Raw genomic sequence first — 18,956 nt, forward strand, 5'->3', positions numbered from 1 at the left:
CTTCATTTTGATGTGATTTTTATTTGGTATATGGCCTTAACCGTTTACATAAAATTTGATTGTATCACTTTAATAATATAATAGATTGCATAGATTCTCATAAAAAAAATGTATAATGGTTATTGCAATAATTGTGCTTTGTGAAAAGTTCATAGGTAAATATAAACCAACAATTTCAGTTTTTAATGTCAATGAGCTGCATGACAAAAGCAACAGCCACTAATAGAAGTACCAAATAATCATTAGTTTTTTTATTTTTAAAATTTATGGGTATCGAAAATTAAATATTTTTCTACAGTACCTAATTTAAATAAATTATTTTTTGTTAAAGAATGGACTAGCATCGCAATATGTAAAATTTAAAAAAAATCTTTAAATTGTGAGGAGAATGTTAGCATCACTTTGATGAGAATGATAGTAAAAATAAAGTTGTTCATTTATTAAGAAACTGTATTATAAATGACAATACAAACTGTAGGTAGTAAAAGTAGTCAAGTAATAGTTTAACGAAATATTATTAATTAAACTCATTAAAATATAAAAAGAACAAAAACCATAACATAACAGGGCATAACAAACATGGGGTGAAGTCTACTGTGCGAGAAAAAAATCGGTAAAAATAAAGTTTTTTAGCACTCAAAAGTGCTAAGGAACGATATATTATCCAGTCTCGATCATATGAAGAATTAAAAGAAACAATCGCTGTTTCGAAACAACAACCGAGTCAACCAATATGCCCATTTAAACTCACACATAGAAAGTCATCGAAACATCGAAAGCCGGGCCAGCATGACATAACATACTGTACCCATAACACTTTTTGGAAAAATATGCACTACAATATATCGTCGCATAGCACTGAACTAGCAAACTAGGGTTGACTATATAGCAAAGTTCCAACTTTTTCTAGTTTAATTTGCAGTACACCATTTATCAGTATCACTCAATTACCAAATTTTACAGATTTATTTATCGCTACACCAGCAAAATTTTATTTTTGACTGAAATTACGTAATGACATAATACATATATTGACATTTTTTCTTACGATCTCCTCTCAAAAGCCACTTTATAACCATCCAGATTGTTCAGAGTTACAACGAAACCAAATCTCATATTTTCTAGGTCACAATCACTGCTAACTTTGAATGTCTTCAGAATGTGTATTAGTGCAATCTTCAGTAACATGTACGCATATTGTTTACCTGAAATGAAAATAAAATAAGTCAGACAAGTCTATGAGTTGTAATGTAATGTATAGAAGAAAAAAAACAGTTGCTACAGTATAAAAAAGTGTTGGTTTTGGTTTCAAAACTTGGCTATATTAAACCATGTATTTATAAACCTTTCCTTTTAATTTTATATTGTTTTTTACCTTCGACAAAAGTAAGTTAAGCGGCGTTTACACAAAAACAGTAGACATGCAGGTTACCTCAGTTAGTGTATTTCAAGTTATAACTGAGAGATCGGCAACCTGTCTGCCTAAAAAAAGTGTTTACTAAATGTTTTTATTGACAGCTATAAGAATCAACACACACATATGTTGGATGCATTTCTGTATATGTTCCATTTTACTTTTGATCGATTTAGGCTACTGTACAAGTGTACAGTACATTAATTTAAACAGCATACCAAGTTGTACGATTTTACCCTTAATTTTATCACTCTTACCGATACAGTTCCTTGGACCACCACTGAATGGAAGGAAGGAATAAGGATGCCTTTCAGTTACGAGATCCGGGGTGAATCGATCCGGGTTGAACACGTGAGGATCTTGATACACTTCTGGGTCAAAGTGTAATCCGACCAGACTGAGGAAGATCATTGCACCTTTGGGAAGTTTGTATTCACCTGGAAATTATATTATAAATACAATTAAATATTTATAGTTCAACTTTTGTTATATAGTGAGTTGCACAGTTTGATATTTTGTTTTTAGGACCTGCTTTTTATGATAATGCAGTGTGTATTTTGACTTATATGTTGTTTGGTCCTTATGGATTTTTCACATCAATGGTTTCATGTTATGCGTTTTATAGGCTACATAATTAATTTATCAATCATTTTCCTGACAGCTACCCTGTGATTTCCTCACCTTTCATGAGAAACAATGTAATTATTGCTGATAAAATAATGTTACGCTGAAGTTGTAAACAGACATTATAGGTTTAGTGTTAACTGCTTGGTGAATTGTATTCAAATACATTAAACTTTTATCTAAAATTGGCAAAAACAACTAAACAGTGGTGTAAGTATACTCTGGATGGACTACTAGTTTAACAGGTTTAAAAGCGGTTTAACTTTTAACCACAGATCATTTCAACCTCAACACAGGCCTTAAAAGCCGCCATATTCCTCATAGTTTAATGAACATGGAAATATCTGATTGATATATCAGATGGAAATATAAAATGCATATAATCCACGCAGCTGCAAATTTTTTTTACTTTTATAACAATTTCAATTTATCCTCTATAGACCTTTGTTGTTCTTACCCAACTGAATGTCCTCAGGAAGAGTCCTGGAGACAACTGGCAAGACCATACAAACTCTCAAGGTTTCCTTTATAACCCGGGTCAAGTATGGAAGTCTGTACAAGTCGTCAACTGTTATGTCCTTTTCTTCGGTACCCACCACACTTATGATATCCTGATACAGCATTTCCTTGAAAAATGGAAAAACTGTTAAAACCTAGTTAAAATGAACTCTTTGAACACTTCAAGAACTATGTGAACTAAAATAAATCTGTTCTATTAGATTAAATATATGGACAAGCTTCAAATTCATACACATTGCATGAGCAAAGGTAGTAAACTTTTTCTTGGCTTTTTTTCTCAAAGGTAGGCGGCCTCTTTTAACCTTGGATTTGCCCGTTACGTGGGCCACAGAGGCCTGTGCGTGGAAAATATCCAGCAAAGCAACGGTTGAGCCGATACAGTTTGAGGGTAAACTGTACTGATACAACATAATAGCAGGTACTAGGATCCGATGCCTTGGGCCTGAAGTCCATAGCTCACCTAAAGAATTACACCAAACGATAAAGGACACAATTTTTAATATGAAAGTGGATGGTATGTGGTACGTTGACAACAATCGTTGCCAAACAATTTTTAAACATTTTGTTGCGAACAATTGTGTATTTCATTGTGAATCGGGCTTTACACATAATTCTCCACAGCAGCTTTGTTCAAAAGTCAGTTATTCTTAGGTAATTTTTTTGGCTTTGCTACAAATACGTCTCATGATTTTTCGCCTGATGTATTAGGCAATGAAGGGATTCAATTTATGAAATTAACTAAAGTGAATCTGAATATAACATACCTGGACATCTTGGTGTTTGCCTAGCATTAGCAAACAGGAACTCAAACTGACAGCTATTGAGTCTGTTCCCTAGGAAAAGCAGAGAGTACATATTAGAGTGAAAATTTAAAAACGTACGTTTTCAGGAAAAGCACTTTGCAAATTTTTTTCCTCTTTTTTCAAAACTTTTATTATTTTTTTTATTTCATTAACATTTGAAGTTTCATAAAATGTCCATGGTAACGCAATATCTTTGATAGTTTCTTTTTAAAAGAGCATCTTTAGTGGAAAAACACAAAATCCTGTCACGACCATAACGGACGTTTAAATGAATATTAAAAATAGTTAATATTATTTTTATAACTATGTTTTGCTATAAACTAATTTACTTTTATGACCATTATACAATAAAAAGGTCACTGAGCTTTTGGTATATTTGGTCTTTCTAGAAAAAAATAAAAAAACTCAAAAAATTGAAAAAAAGCCAATCAAATCTTTTTAAGTTTGTATAACTCCGAAAAAACTTACCTGAGACCCGAAAAATCGTTTTGTTTGTATAGAGGTGTGCTTCTTTTGTGTATAAAAAATTGAAATATTACGATATTTTAATTTTTGCAATTTTTATGATAGAAATCATAAACGTGATGGTCAGGGACAAGCGGTACGGTCGTGAATTTTCTGAAATAATCTAAATCTTTCTAAACAATCCTTCAATTATACTGTTAGTTATGATAAAAATATGTGTTTCAATTGAACTAAACTGTTCAATTTACAATTATATTAAAGTTATTGTCACGACCAAACACACTATAATCCATAAGGCTGGATTGGTCGTGAAAAAACCCGCGATGGTCGTGAAACTTTGGTCGTGAAATTACGTGTTATTTTGCTCTGTTCTGGCGGTAGCCCTGCACCTTTATGTTCGAGGATACAAAGTAGACTTCTAGGTTAATCTAGCAATTGAAATATCTTATAAACAAAAATTAACTCCATGTCTACTTGATCGAATGACTACGTACGGTCATGGACACACCAAAATTACAAAAAACACAATCTTTCCTTTATTAATCTTGTAATTCCTCCTTTCAACTCGAAACGACTGGCACTACAATCCTGACGTACACCCCGAACTAGTCTCTAAAACCAACTGACTCCATCGACGCCAGGCTTGCCACTGTCGTGCTCCAAAGTTGAAAATTTTTCCCAAATGGTCGTGACGCCAAATCGAGGGACAGACTTATTTTGTCATGGTAGTCAGTTTGCAATGACAATAAAATTATAATATGCTCCTTTTTTGTAAGTTTAATAACCATTGATGACATAAAAATATGGCTTTATATATTTCGGCATGAATAATTAGTTTCAAAACAGCGTGAAAGTTGGAAAATGTACCCTAGGGACACGTCATGGTCGTGAATTTCGAGACTTTAAAAATACGAAAAAAATACCTAGAACCTATTTAAACCCAAATAAATGTGTGTAACATGTTGCCCCCGTCCCAAAAAATATTAAAACACATAATAATAAACTACAAATCTAGTATCTACGAAGTAAAAGGCCAGGGACATGAAAACGTACGTTTTTAAATTTTCACTCATTAGTTCTCTTCCCTAATTATTTTCAAGGCAACATCATATTGGGGGAAAATAGCTACAACCGTACCTGAAATGAGAACACTATGTGTTAAAACATTACAAAATGTCACTCAAAATAAAATTTTTTCCAAGATTAGTATTACAGTAAAGCATATCGAATTTAAGACATTATTTGTTGCTGGCTGTGAAAATATTGAACTCATATCACATTCAGGTTTTGAGATTCTGTGCCTAAATTAAAAAAAAAATTATTGTTATATAAATGCATAATACTTAAAGCCTTTAGCTCTGATTCAACAAGAACAGTAGGTGGCATGCAGCTCCCCTGTAAGAAGTGGGTTTTGTTATTCTGGTTTGTTTGGTAGGAGCAACATCTGGAATCAAAGTGGACACAGGTCATAGAGCAGTCATGTGACTATGAGCTGCAACTTACACTATTGGTTGTATAGTGAACAAATTGCCCTTTACATGAAAAACCTGAAGGGGTAACTCAAGTCCTCAACCCAGACAAAGCAGGGGGACATATGCAGAAAGTAGGAATTGTTTTTGCAAAATTTTGGAGTTTGTGTTATGGGTGGAAATATATGTTTTTTTTTGGAATAACCCATATTTAAAAGTACATAGCATTATTACCGTTCCAACAAAAGTTTTCATCTCCCATTCCACATCAGCTGGACTGAAAGCTTCAGAAACTAAGCCAGGCACACTTAGCGGGGAGTATACATCTGGTACAACATCATTACAACAAATTAATATTCACAGATATAGAATTACAACACAATGCAGATCTCTCACCGAGCCTAAGAAAACGTTAGGTAGGTCTTTATATAAGCTATTGTACCTTGCACACTAGTAGGCAATGAAGTTAATTCACATATTAAAGCGTAGGTGTAGCGGTGTTGCCAATTTTACAATAAAAAAATAAAACGCTTATAGAAATAAACTCAAGTATTTCAGCTGAGCAAATGATGGACTAATTCCAAAAATATCTTAATGGACATAGTTGTTGAAGTAACTTAATTTACTTATTATTTTGTTTCAGCTCAAACAACTTTTCAAACACTTTTTTAAGTATTTACTGTGATAAGTTATATTGATTGATGCATATTCTTGGACTCTCATCTTTCACCGACCAAACAAAACAGTTTACTGTTGAAACAATCAGTTAACTAGTTAAAACTTTTAGAATTTACTATTTCCTAATGGGGGATAACAAGCTTTTAAAAACAAGAATCAGAGTTTATTTATTTACCTTATGTATCTTTTTGAGTAAGTCATCATGTTATGCTTAAGGTATTAAGTTCCACTGAAACAATTCACTGGAACAGTTTAACAAAAGAAATCCCTGCATGGCATACCGTTAAATTTCCCAGAATCTGCAGATTCATCTTCTTTATGGTCTGTCAATCTTTGCCTTTTAATAATCTGCATCAAAAACAGTCATTTCACTATTAAACTTTTGTACTAAGTTCTGACAAATACATTTTGGCTGTCAGTACTGCACTCAGCTTAAAACACATACCTTTGGTCATTGAAAAATAATCAAAAGTAAATATAATGAATCATTGTTCATCTTTATGCATGTCAAGTAGAGTAGATATTCTCAGTTTTGATATTCAAATTCTACTACAAGAAGTTACTGTTATACAGGGTGTTGAAAATGTCTGGAACCAGCAATATATCTGGTGAGTGGTTAAAGAAATACAACTGATATTTTGTGTACGGATATACTATGGTTTTACCTATCTTTTGGTGCCTTATGACATTTTTTACCACTTATAGGGAACGTCCTGTGGAGGATGCAGTAAAAAGTTTTAATGGAAGCCTATGGTAAATGATACATCATTTAAAAGGCCATTTATTTCTGAGTAAGGAGCCACAAGTTTCATCTCAAAAGGACCACCCTAGCGAAAATGGTGACTGTTTGAAGTTTTTGAAAATAATTGAATTTTAAATTTCAAACAGTCGCCATTTTTGCTAGGGTGGTCCTTTTGAGATGAAACTTGTGGCTCCTTACTCAGAAAAAAAGGCCTTTAAAATGATGTATCATTTACCATAGGCTTCCATTGAAACTTTTTACTGCATCCTCCACAGGACGTTCCCTATAAGTGGGTTTTTAAATTTCAAACCGTCGCCATTTTTGCTAGGATGGTCCTTTTGAGATGAAACTTGTGGCTCCTTACTCAGAAAAAATTGGCCTTTAAAATGATGTATCATTTACCATAGGCTTCCATTAAAACCTTTTACTGCATCCTCTACGGGACGTTCCCTATAAGTGGCAAAAAATTTCATAAGGCACCAAAAGATAGGTAAACCCATAGTATATCCGTATACAAAATATCAGTTGTTTTTCTTTAACCACTCACCAGATATAATGTTGGTTCCAGACATTTTCAACACCCTGTATATATACTGTACATAAATTACTGAGTACAATTATGAATCATCTATAATTATTAATTCTATGAGACGACGACGCACACGATGGGTATTTTAAGCTGAAAATGAATGCTAGGTAAGAGAAGAATGGAGTGAGGATGATCCATGTAGTTACTGACATCTTACAGCTGTTTCATTGCTCAGGATCATTTATTAAAAGCGCAATGATCAATGAAGGCTGTTTCTCAATGGCAACGTCTTGGTTAAAGTTGTTATAAACCTTATTGTTGTTACCTCTGTTCTTGCATTCTAGTTATATTACCACTGACTGTTCGATATATTACCCTACGTACATTTTGACAGCTTGTGTGGCATCTTTATGGGATCTTCTTATCCTATCACACTTAAGGCTGTATACAGAGACAGAATGACTCATGAGAACAGACTCCTACATGCAGACGGATTATGTTGTAAAGCTGCAGGAGTCCGTTAGCAGGTGGACTAGCTCTTCCCTTCTCCCTCACCCCTCCTCACTTCTTCAGTGTTGTGAACCGTGATTTTCATAAATGCATTCCGTGGTTAGGGGAGTACGTCAATTTTAGTAATGATGATTTAATACTCTTGTACTCAGTGTCTAATAGGAATCATTGGGAATACACCTATTCATTGAGATTACTATCTCGGTAAGTTGATAAATGTGGATCCCAAAGAACATGATGACGTCTCACAACATTAATCAAAACTTTTAAAAACGTAACATTTATAATCATGCAAGTCCGAAGGAATATTCACCGAGAGGCGATTTAAAAAAAAAAAAACGTCTGCAAACTCAAGTGAACTCTGGCAGGCGGACAGATTCCAGGGTGCGTTGACAAATTTGATAGTTATGGGGAGTGAATTTTAGTCGATTCGTCTGTGTGACTCATTCTGTCTCTGTGTGCACTGGCTTGGCCAGTTACACAAACACTATTATACTCATATTTACAGCTTTACATTGTCACTATTGCAGTCTGGTCAATCAAGTAACACTATGACGGAGGCCATTCCTGTACTGTTTTATTTCTTGGACTGGGGGTGTTGAACTAATGGTGATTTGACGATGAGGGTAGGGACTTCCCAGGTTTATGGTCAGGCAGATGCTTTGGTCTGTGTTGTGTTGCCGTTTTTTTTTCTGTTTTCCTAGTTTTGTCCTGGTTTTTTTTCAAATGTACGTAGGGTAATATACAACTATAATTCAAGAACAGAGGCAACAACAATCAGGTAGCTACTTTAGTGAAACTGAAGTTCTTCAACCTGGGATGGCTCCAAGCATTACTGGTTTAAGACCAACTCCAATATTTTATGCCTCCGCACTTTCCTTTGCCTTTTACTATGTGACTTAATGCTCTTTGCTGTATTTAAATCACTACACAGTCCAGCTACGGATATTGGAAGATTATTTTAATAATTTATTTCCGTCAATCATGGATCTATAAGATGATTAAAATTTATGATCCTAACTAAATTCATATCAAGGTCATAGTGGGGTAGGGATTAATTTACTATTAATAGATTATTGATAAACTTGTCTCTAAACTAAGATACAACAAATCTAAACAGTTTATAAATGTCATCATTTTGGTCAAACGGAGATAACACAAATCTCTTAGTTTCACACATTTGTAAAACACAAGAATAAGTTTAAAACCGTCATACCTCAACAGGTTGTGACACAAATTGTTCCCAAGTATGTTGGAACTCCCGAAGTGCTCGGTTGTACATAAACTCCCATACTCTGTCCAGCCACAACCATGGCCTGAATGCTCGGGCCTGCACCAAGTCACTTCCTCTGAATAAACATTCATGTTTTAGTCAAATATTACAAATGTTTTTTTATTAGCTTAGCAATTTGAAGTTGCAGATTACGATGTATGGGAGTTTAATTTCTTTCACTAACTGTCAGTGATAGTTCAAGCTGTAAGAAAAACCTTAAAGTGTGCACTTCCGTTAATTTAACACTGACCATTAACCCAAACAAATTATCTCTACTTCACAAAAGCTGAACTGAGGTGCTAAATTATAGAAAGTCCTGAGTGAAAATTTAAAAACGTACGTTTTCAGGAAAAGCACTTTGCAAATTCTTTTCCCCTTTTTTCAAAACTTTTATTATTATTTTTATTTCATTAACATTTGAAGTTTCATAAAATGTCCATGGTAACGCAATATCTTTGGTAGTTTCTTTTTAAAAGAGCATCTTTAGTGGAAAAACGCAAAATCCTGTCACGACCATAACGGACGTTTAAATGAATATTAAAAATAGTTAATATTATTTTTATAACTATGTTTTGCTATAAACTTATTTACTTTTATGACCATTATACAATAAAAAGGTCACTGAGCTTTTGGTATATTTGGTTTTTCTAGAAAACAATAAAAAAACTCAAAAAATTGAAAAAAGCCAATAAAATCTTTTTAAGTTTGTATAACTCTGAAAAAACTTACCTGAGACCCGAAAAATCGTTATGTTTGTATAGAGGTGTGCTTCTTTTGTGTATAAAACATTGAAATATGACGATATTTTAATTTTTGAAATTTTTATGATAGAAATCATAAACGTGATGGTCAGGGACAAGCGGTACGGTCGTGAATTGTCTGGAATCATCTAAATCTTTCTAAACAATCCTTCAATTATCCTGTTAGTTATAATAAAAATATGTGTTTCAATTGAACTAAACTGTTCAATTTACAATTATATTAAAGTTATTGTCACGACCAAACACACTATAATCCATAAGGCTGGATTGGTCGTGAAAAAACCCGCGATGGTCGTGAAATTACGTGTTATTTGGCTCTGTTCTGGCGGTAGCCCTGCACCTCATGTTCGAGGATACAAAGTGGACTTCTAGGTTAATCTAGCAATTGAAATATCTTATAAACAAAAATTAACACCATGTCTACTTCATCGAATGACTACATACGGTCATGGACACACCAAAATTACAAAAAACCCAATCTTTCCTTTATTAATCTTGTAATTCCTCCTTTCAACTCGAAACGACCGGCACTACAATCCTGACATACACCCCGAACTAGTCTCTAAAACCAACTGACTCCATCGACGCCAGGCTTGCCACTGTCGTGCTCCAAAGTTGACAATTTTTCCCAAATGGTCGTGACGCCAAATTGAGGGACAGACTTATTTTGTCATGGTAGTCAGTTTTTAATGACAATAAAATTATAATATGCTCCTTTTTTGTAAGTTTAATAACCATTGATGACATAAAAATATGGCTTTATATATTTCGGCATGAATAATTAGTCTAAAAACAGCGTGAAAGTTGGAAAATGCACCCTAGGGACACGTCATGGTCGTGAATTTCGAGACTTTAAAAATACGAAAAAAATACCTAGAACCTATTTAAAACCAAATAAATGTGTGTAACATGTTGCCCCCGTCTTCAAAATTTATTAAACACATAATAATAAACTACAAATCCAGTATCTACGAAGTAAAAGGCCAGGGACATGAAAACGTACGTTTTTAAATTTTCACTCTCCTACATAGACATTAGGAAGAGGTATAATTTACAATGTGATTCTAGTCTGACGCCTACACTAATTAATTTTGGGGGAACAAGTATTGTCTTTTTTGCCATTTGAATCTTCAATTGTTCCATTTACCCACCAAAGTACTACTTGTAGTGGCTCATTTTTCTTTTATTGTTTACTTGAAACGAAAATTCAAAATTCAAATTTGTCTTTAGTGTTTGCAATTTGATTTCAGTTACCTTTGTATTTACAATTAGTCTTAAACTTACCTGTGCACACATTCCAAACCCAAGTCAAATGTTTTGTTATTAAGCTCACAAACTGCGTCAGTACCAAACACAAGGGCTGAAAAGATGATAATTTTTAAGTTTTCATTCTGTAAAGCTGGGTTTTCCTAGGCGCAGAAGCGGAGAGCGGAGAGAGGAACACGGAGAGCGGAAAAGAGATTAACATGGTGTTACGCTCCGCTTCTAGGAAAACAGAGTAACATTAAATTATCTAAGACAAGTGGAGTCCGCTCTCCCCGTTCCTCTCTCCGCTCTCCCCGTTCCTCTCTCCGCTCTCCACTTCCGCGCCTAGGAAAACCCGGCTTTAGTGCTATAATAGTGTTTTAATCCAAGAAGCTTTTCTTTTGAGTGATGTCCATAAAAATAATATATTTAAATTTTAATAAGTCTAGTGTTATACTTAAAACGAGATAAAAATAATAAATAAGCTCATTTTGATCTGACAATTGTTTTGTTTCATAATGTAGTTGTAAGCTTGATCTAGACAGGATAATTTGGGTCAAGAAAAGTTTGGGCAGGCACCCATTTCAAACTATTGGGTGACAAAATAACAAAAAAAGTTTTGTCCCATAACCAAAGAATTAGAAAGTTGAAGCGGATATCCTCTATTTACTGCTTACGTATGCTTTCCATTGTGTAAACATTTCACTGCCGGTACTTTATCATTTTAAGTGTAAGACACTTATTCAATACGGAAGATTTTTTAATCAAAAACATATAATATGTTTGTGATATCCTTACCACATATGGACCTAACAGAGAGGCCTAAAGCACGGTCAAAAACATCCGTGAAACCTTTTCCCACCAGACCAGATAAATTACCAACTAAAACTTCTGCGTTTTTATTCATCAAAGGCGCCAATCTCTGAAGATTTTGAGGATGGAATAAAGGACTGATCAAACGTCTTGTTGCTTTCCACCTTGATCCTTGAAAACAAAAACATAATTGAAGAATGTAAAAAAATATATTAAGAGAGAGGTATACCTATAGAGGGGGACACAATATTAATAACTATAAATAAAATCATTTAAGGTGGAATCTGATTATTCAGTTAGACAGAAAGTTAAAATTGTATAGTGATTTTAAAGTTTAGCTCATTGTTGACATCAGTCCCACAATAAAAAAAAACACTATATTCAAACAAAACAGAAGCGAAAGAATCATAAAATCTGATAAGGAAAATTAAGTAATGTTTAATGAGAGCAAAAGAGTAAAATTACTTTGCATTCAAATTTCATATTTTCAATTAAAATTTGCATTTAATTGGTTTCAAGTTCTAACACTAACTTTCAACTATTTTGAAAACCATTTGTGCTTTTTAAACCCTTGGTTTGGTTGCACTGGGAGTGGTTAGTTTTAAGCTAAAAAATAACACACACCATATATTAGTGAATTTTTCACAGATTCAATTGAACAATTTATAATAAAAAATACTTTCAACTCGGTATGGTTTGTATCACAAGTAATGATGACTTACCTGAAGCAGTAAGAAGTCCTTGGCCGAACAAAAATGTTATTATCGAGTAGTTTTTAAAGATCCCCTTAGAACTGTTTAGAATAATCTGTTCAAAACAAGATAATACAATGTCAGTTGTAAAGTGTATGAAAATATCAGAAAATCTATAATGAAACTTTAAAGAGGTTTAGAATTCTTTAATGAATTAGGTGTATAATGCCCCTATTTAAATTGTTAAAACTACAGAGGGCCATATTTTTACTTCAATTTCTCATCACCGCATTAGAAAACCAATCCCTTATTAACAATAATAATTTGTAATGATTAATAATGATAATTTCAAGTGTAATAAATACGGTTTAAGACATTTCAGAAAGGAAAGTTGTTTATAAAACATTTCAAACACAAAAAGACATAAAATTACATAGTTATAAACATACTGTCAAAAATTTATCAGGGAATATGAAAATGACCTTCTATGACGGTCCCTAGCTTAGGTCTCCCTGTGGGTCAAACCAATAGCACATTTCTATAAGAGATAAACTAATAACCATCAAATAACCCAAATTGTATCTTGTTATCTTGAAAAGTATTTTTGTTTTCTAGTTTAGTTTATTGATTAATGATGCAATATGATGAAGCAGTATATTTCGTACCTAGGGCCAAAAATAAGGTTTTGCTGGCTCAAGATAATTTTTTATGATCTAGAGCTGCAAAACCCTTTCGGCCCGTAGTGAGAACGCTATTTTTCACCACACTATACGAAATTGAGAAAATATAGGCCTATAGAGTATGCACACTAACAAGTCATCCAACACAACAGCAACTTAAGGTTATGTGAAATATATATAGGAATCAGTAAAAATAATAATAGTTGCTAAGCAGCGGTGACAAAACAAGTCCATTGCAATGTATATATGGATACATTAATGTTTTAAGTATACAAGTGAACAGCAGATTTTCAGCCATAGGGCCGCATAAAACCTGCTCGGTCCCCTAATGACGATGACAGCTGGCATGGACTTAGCAATACTTAGCTTTCAGCCTCCAATTAATGTTTGAAAAATGGCTAAAAACATCTTAGTATAGGCAAAAAGTGTCTTCTCAACCCATGCTTATTTTCCGAAATCGTCTTTCCCTTGATCCTAAAATTTAAACTCAAAAAGAGTCACTTTACACCCTATTGATGAAATATACTTTAAGTGTCTTCTTATTTGCAGTAATTTAAATGCAAAGTTTGTTTGTATCATTCCTTTTAGCGAATTTCCCTATAGGGAAGTAGCTATTACCGTAGATCTCATGGTAAGACCTAGGCCCGGGACCGATTTAATTTTTCATTTTGAAGTCACTAGAGGCCAAAACACTATTCGTTCATATTTATATATATATATATATATATATATATACTAGCTGTACCCGCGGGCTTTGCCCCGTTTAACTTCATATGTGAGCTTGTTCGCATGGCTCAATCACGTCCTGGTTGAAATTCGTTCACTACGCTCACTCACGTTTAGGTTGGAGCTCGTTCGCTGCGCTCACACGTCCTGGTTGAAGTTCGTTCGCTACGCTCACTCACCTTTACAGTTGGAGCTCGTTCGCTGCGCTCACTTGCCTTCAGGTTAGCTCGTTCGCTACGCTAACTCACCTCCAGGTTGAAGTTCGTTCGCTACGCTCACTCACCTTTCGGTTTGAAATTAGCTGTTGTCAAATAAAAAAAAATAATAATAGTGTGCTGCATCTCGGTTGGTAATCCTTGTAACTTTAATGCTATTGAACATCATAGAACAGAACCAAACCAACTTGTTTAATTGAAACAGCTGTTAAGATTCATTAATTCCATTTAAATATGAGTACTCATTAGGTTAATATGGGAAACTCCAGAGCCACTGGGGCGGAGCCCTAGAGTCCGATCAGAATAAAAACTACTTCGTTTTCCTATTTAATGCCTAAAGAATCACTGTACCAAATTTCAGCCTCCTAGGTTAGTGGGAAGTGGGAGAATTAGTGATAAGTGAGTGAGTCAGTCAGTCAGTGAGGGCTTTGCCTTTTTTATATATATATAGTAGTTATTTATAGTATATATGTGAGTCCGTGAAGACGATAACTTGAGTAATTTTATTCCGATTTTGATAAAATTTGGTTCAAAGGTGTAAGGCAGGATAAACTTGAATGAGTTCGCAAAACAGCATGATTGAACCATGGGAATGGGGTTTAACGGGGGGCTTTATGGGGTAAAAATGGGTTTTTCTAATTTTTTACCCTTAAAACACAAAATTTATAATTTCTCTCAAGACCTTTTCAAAGAGCTTAAAAAAATTTTCATTTTAAATTCCCATGTTATTCTTATTGAGAATATTGTAAAATGTTGTAGTTGACTTGTTTATGGATATATTTTGATCAAATTTTATTTATTTTTTACTTTAATATAAAACACACCTTATTACTAATATAATGGTTTAATTACCTTCAGTCTCCAGTTCAAAATAAGTCGATTGCGACCTAGGTTTCAGCACAACGTCGTGCTGAAACCTAGGTCGCAATCGACTTATTTTGAACTGGAGACTGAAGGTAAAATTAAACCATTATATTAGTTATAAACCAGTTCAGGGGCAATTCCACATCTTATAATGTCAAAACTACACCTTATTAGTTTCCCTGTAGCAGCAAACCTAGGTACTCGCTAAACATAAATGTAATTTAATAGATTTTAATTGAAAATCAATTCAGGCAAATGGAAATTCGCTTAGTCAAGAGGTTTGCTGCAGCAGGGGTATTTCTTATTGATGTTTGCAATTACCTGGATATCAGCTGGCTTTTGTATGAATATCAGGGGCTTTGGACCGATCCAGTCACAAAACACACTATACTTGTGCTTCGCTGCTAGCCTTGTAACCTCGATGACATGCTTGGCAAAAGCTGGAGGCAGACATAATGTATTTCAGCTTTTTATACCCTTAATACATAACATTTAACTACCGTATATTTTGTGATATAAACAAAAATTTAAGGCTAGAATTATTTTAAGTATGTTTTTCTAAACGTCTTTGCAAAATTAAAAAATCTAAATTTTGACATAGTGGTAAAATTAATACTTGGTATAATCGTTATTGACAGAAAATTTGTAGTTTAGGAATCATTAGAACCAATGGATGACAACAAATAAATATAGTTATATTAATTACATCTCTCATACGCTAGTTACATATCGACTTAAAATAAAATGCATATACTTTCTGAATTATAAACGAGGGAATTATCCGAAGGACAGTAGTAAGTGCCGATGAGAGGTCGGATGGGGAAGGGGGTAGGCAGCTTCCGAGCCAACTCTTGCAGACGATGGTTCTTCCTTCGGTACAATGCATCCAAGAGGACAAGAAGTAGAACCAGGGAAACACAAACCAGAACGAGACTCCACTAAACATACCATTTATGCAGTTACAAGTAGTGTAGACATATATACACAAGGCAATATTTACTCAATCACTTCATAAAGCACTGTCACACTTTGAATACAAAGATGATTAAATTGAGATGGCCTGTGTAACTTTTGTTACTGACTCAGAATCTGAAACATTTGTTCTACATGGGTAAGATAAGCTGTTTCTCTATCCAGGGCAAATTATTAAAATTCCAACGATCAAGGACAGCTCTGTGTCCAGCTTTTACCATAAAAAAGCTGTTGACTTTTTCAGGAATCAAACTGAAGGCAACATTATGATTTTCAGGCAAGCATTACAACTGTTTGAAATCACTATGTATAGCCCTTGGAAAATCACAAAACTTATAGCTAGTACTATACTAGAAAGATTGAATTGGCAACATACATTTATCATTTCCTCAGCAATAATAAAGCTAGTTTCTAATTTTACATAATTAATTACAATTCTAGAAATCGGACCCATCAAAAACCCACGATAAAATAAAATAAGTGTTAAACTTTTCTCCTCAAAAAGCTCAAACAATTTTACCAAGCTTACCATGGTGGATTCTTGATGAAGGCTGAATTAAGGAACTCCAACAGTAAAACAAAAATATCAACCAATACTGGTTCTTTCCTACAAATGGTTCTTCCTATGTATGGCGGGTGATACTGTAACTACTGTATTCTAGTCTCTTATCTTTTATCATTATACAAACACGACCAATTGAAAAAAAGGGAAAATGTAATCCCCTCTTATGTGAACAATGTTTCCTTGTAAGTTATGTATTGTATGCTTGCACAAAGATCTGAAAAAGTGAAAAACAACCTTTTTTCATTTACTAACCCATGCATATGCAATATTTAAATCTTTATTGTTTTTGTGTTACTTTGACAATTTCCTTCAAATGTTGTAAATAATTTTTTTCTGGCCTAAAAAGGTCAGAAAAAGGATTTTGCTTTACAGCTCATTTGAAAATTTTACATTGGCTTTATGTGTTGCCAAGTAATTATGTTGGTTAAACAAAATAACAAGGAAATGTAGTAACTTAACATGTGTTTTTATAACAAGTCATCTACTGTTACTATATTGAGCAAAGATCCTGCTGAAGATTACTCGATATAGGGGAAAATAGTTCCAATCAAATAATGATTATTTTAATTGACTCCCTCCTACCAAAACTAAATCCCCAAGTACTGAGGCAATTGTTGGTTTAACAGTGAAATAAATATTTAACAATATTATTTGATGTAAATTATAATTGAAACCAACAATTTCAATAAGCTGTTTTAATTTAAACAAACTGTCAAAAGATGTTAATGCAAGTATAGGTTATTATAAACGACAGGTTTTTGCTATCAACTGTTAGTAATAGTATATTTCGTACCTAGGGCCGAAAATGAGGATTTGCCGGCTCGAGAGGTGCAAAACCATTTCGGTCAGGTCCGTGAAGTTGGCGTACCCATATCAGCGTATCCACTTTTGATCATACCAATCGTTAGTTCATCGTTAGTTCTCGATAGTTCCCAAATTTTTTCGTTAGTTCTCAAAAAATAAAAAAGTTATAGCCGATAATAAGTGGGTACGCTAACTTCACACTTCCAGGTTCTAGCGCGCGCCGTTTTCTGATGAGAAATGTTTACATCTATATATCAATCGTTAGTTCTTCGTTAGTCCTCGATAGTTCCCAAATTTTTTCGTTAGTTTAAAAAAAATAAAAAAGTTATAGCCGATAATAAGTGGGTACGCTAACTTCCCAACTATACAATTTCCAGCGGGCACCGTTTTCTGACTATAAATGCTTATATCTATACACCAATCGTTAGTTCTTCGTTAGTTCTCGATAGTTTTCAAATATTTACGTTAGTACTCAAAAAATAAAAAGCTACGAGGCATACAAAGTGGGTACGCTAACTTCACAACTATACAATTTCCAGCGGGCACCGTTTTCTGACTATAAATGCTTATATCTATATACCAATCGTTAGTTCTTCGTTAGTTTTCGATAGTTCTCCAATATTTGCGTTAGTTCTCAAAAAATGAAAAAGTTACAAAGCATAAAAAGTGGGTACGCCAACTTCACAATTATAGAATTTCCAGCGGGCACAGTTTTCTAAATAAAAGTGCTTATATCTATATACCAATCGTTAGTTCTTTGTTAGTTCTCGATAGTTTTCCAATATTTACGTTAGTTCAATCGTTAAGTCAGCTTCAACTCATCAGGTGCAATTTTTTAATTTTTAGGGAATTTCCCTATAGGGAAGTAGCTATTGCCGTAGGTGGCACGGTAAGACCTAGGCCCGGGACCGATTTACTTTTTCATTTTGATGTCCCCAGAGGCCAAAAACACTATTCGTTCAAATTTTTATATATGTATGTATGTATGTATATATATATACGTCCGTGAACGCGATAACTTAAGTAATTTTTGTCCGATTTTGATGAAATTTGGTTTGAAAGTGTAAGGCGGGATAAAATGAGTTCGCGAACCAGCATGATCGGACAAGTTATTGTTTATGATTAGATCGTATTATTTGGTTAAAGAGGTTTTAAATGGCTGTAATAACGGGAAACAAATTGTAAACAAAACACGACCTCTACATAAACCGTACATGAACTAACAATAAAATTGTCTTCAGCTGTTCCATAAGGATGAGAAATCTACTAAGGGAGTATGTTTTATCTATGGTCTTACCGTGCCACCTACGGTAATAGCATGTAATAGCTACTTCCCTATAGGGAAATTCGCTAAAAACAGTAAATGGACGTTAGATACTCATATCATAGACTAACCAACACAAGTAGACTTCTCATCCCATTGTAAATTTGAAGCACGTTTTTCGTGTCTAGTTCATGTACGTGACACAAAGGCGCTAGTGTCGACGAAACTTTGTTTCTATTATTTTAGGGTTAATTTCTTGATTTGTGCTTTACTGTTTGGTTATATAACTAGGGGACAAGTTATTGTTTATGATTAGATCGTATTATTTG

General features: G+C 33.8%; 1 protein-coding gene across 1 annotated transcript; it reads right to left on the reverse strand.

Moving 5' to 3' along the window:
• Nucleotides 1–673: 673 nt before the first annotated feature.
• LOC128986437 (cytochrome P450 4V2-like) lies at nt 674–16,612 on the reverse strand. The gene is made up of 13 exons (XM_054406810.1): nt 16,524–16,612; nt 15,777–15,960; nt 15,344–15,462; nt 12,568–12,652; nt 11,831–12,016; nt 11,072–11,147; nt 8,970–9,102; nt 6,254–6,320; nt 5,529–5,620; nt 3,322–3,390; nt 2,496–2,664; nt 1,672–1,851; nt 674–1,205 (listed from the first exon to the last, which is right to left on the reverse strand). Exons 1-13 carry the CDS (start codon nt 16,524–16,526, stop codon nt 1,045–1,047), a joined length of 1,524 nt encoding a protein of 507 aa, XP_054262785.1. The 5' UTR covers nt 16,527–16,612; the 3' UTR covers nt 674–1,044.
• Nucleotides 16,613–18,956: the final 2,344 nt, after the last annotated feature.

Source organism: Macrosteles quadrilineatus, unplaced genomic scaffold (genome assembly GCF_028750875.1).
Source record: "Macrosteles quadrilineatus isolate MER2022 unplaced genomic scaffold, UCM_ALF_1.0 Scaffold_2__2_contigs__length_208266976, whole genome shotgun sequence".
Taxonomy (NCBI): domain Eukaryota; kingdom Metazoa; phylum Arthropoda; class Insecta; order Hemiptera; family Cicadellidae; genus Macrosteles; species Macrosteles quadrilineatus.

Coding starts and splice junctions, on each gene's coding strand:
- LOC128986437 (XM_054406810.1), bottom strand. Junction 11,148..11,830: donor CTCTGTTAGGTCCATATGTG/GTAAGGATATCA, acceptor TCATCTTTTCAG/CCCTTGTGTTTGGTACTGAC. Junction 1,206..1,671: donor TGGTCCAAGGAACTGTATCG/GTAAGAGTGATA, acceptor TTTTCATTTCAG/GTAAACAATATGCGTACATG.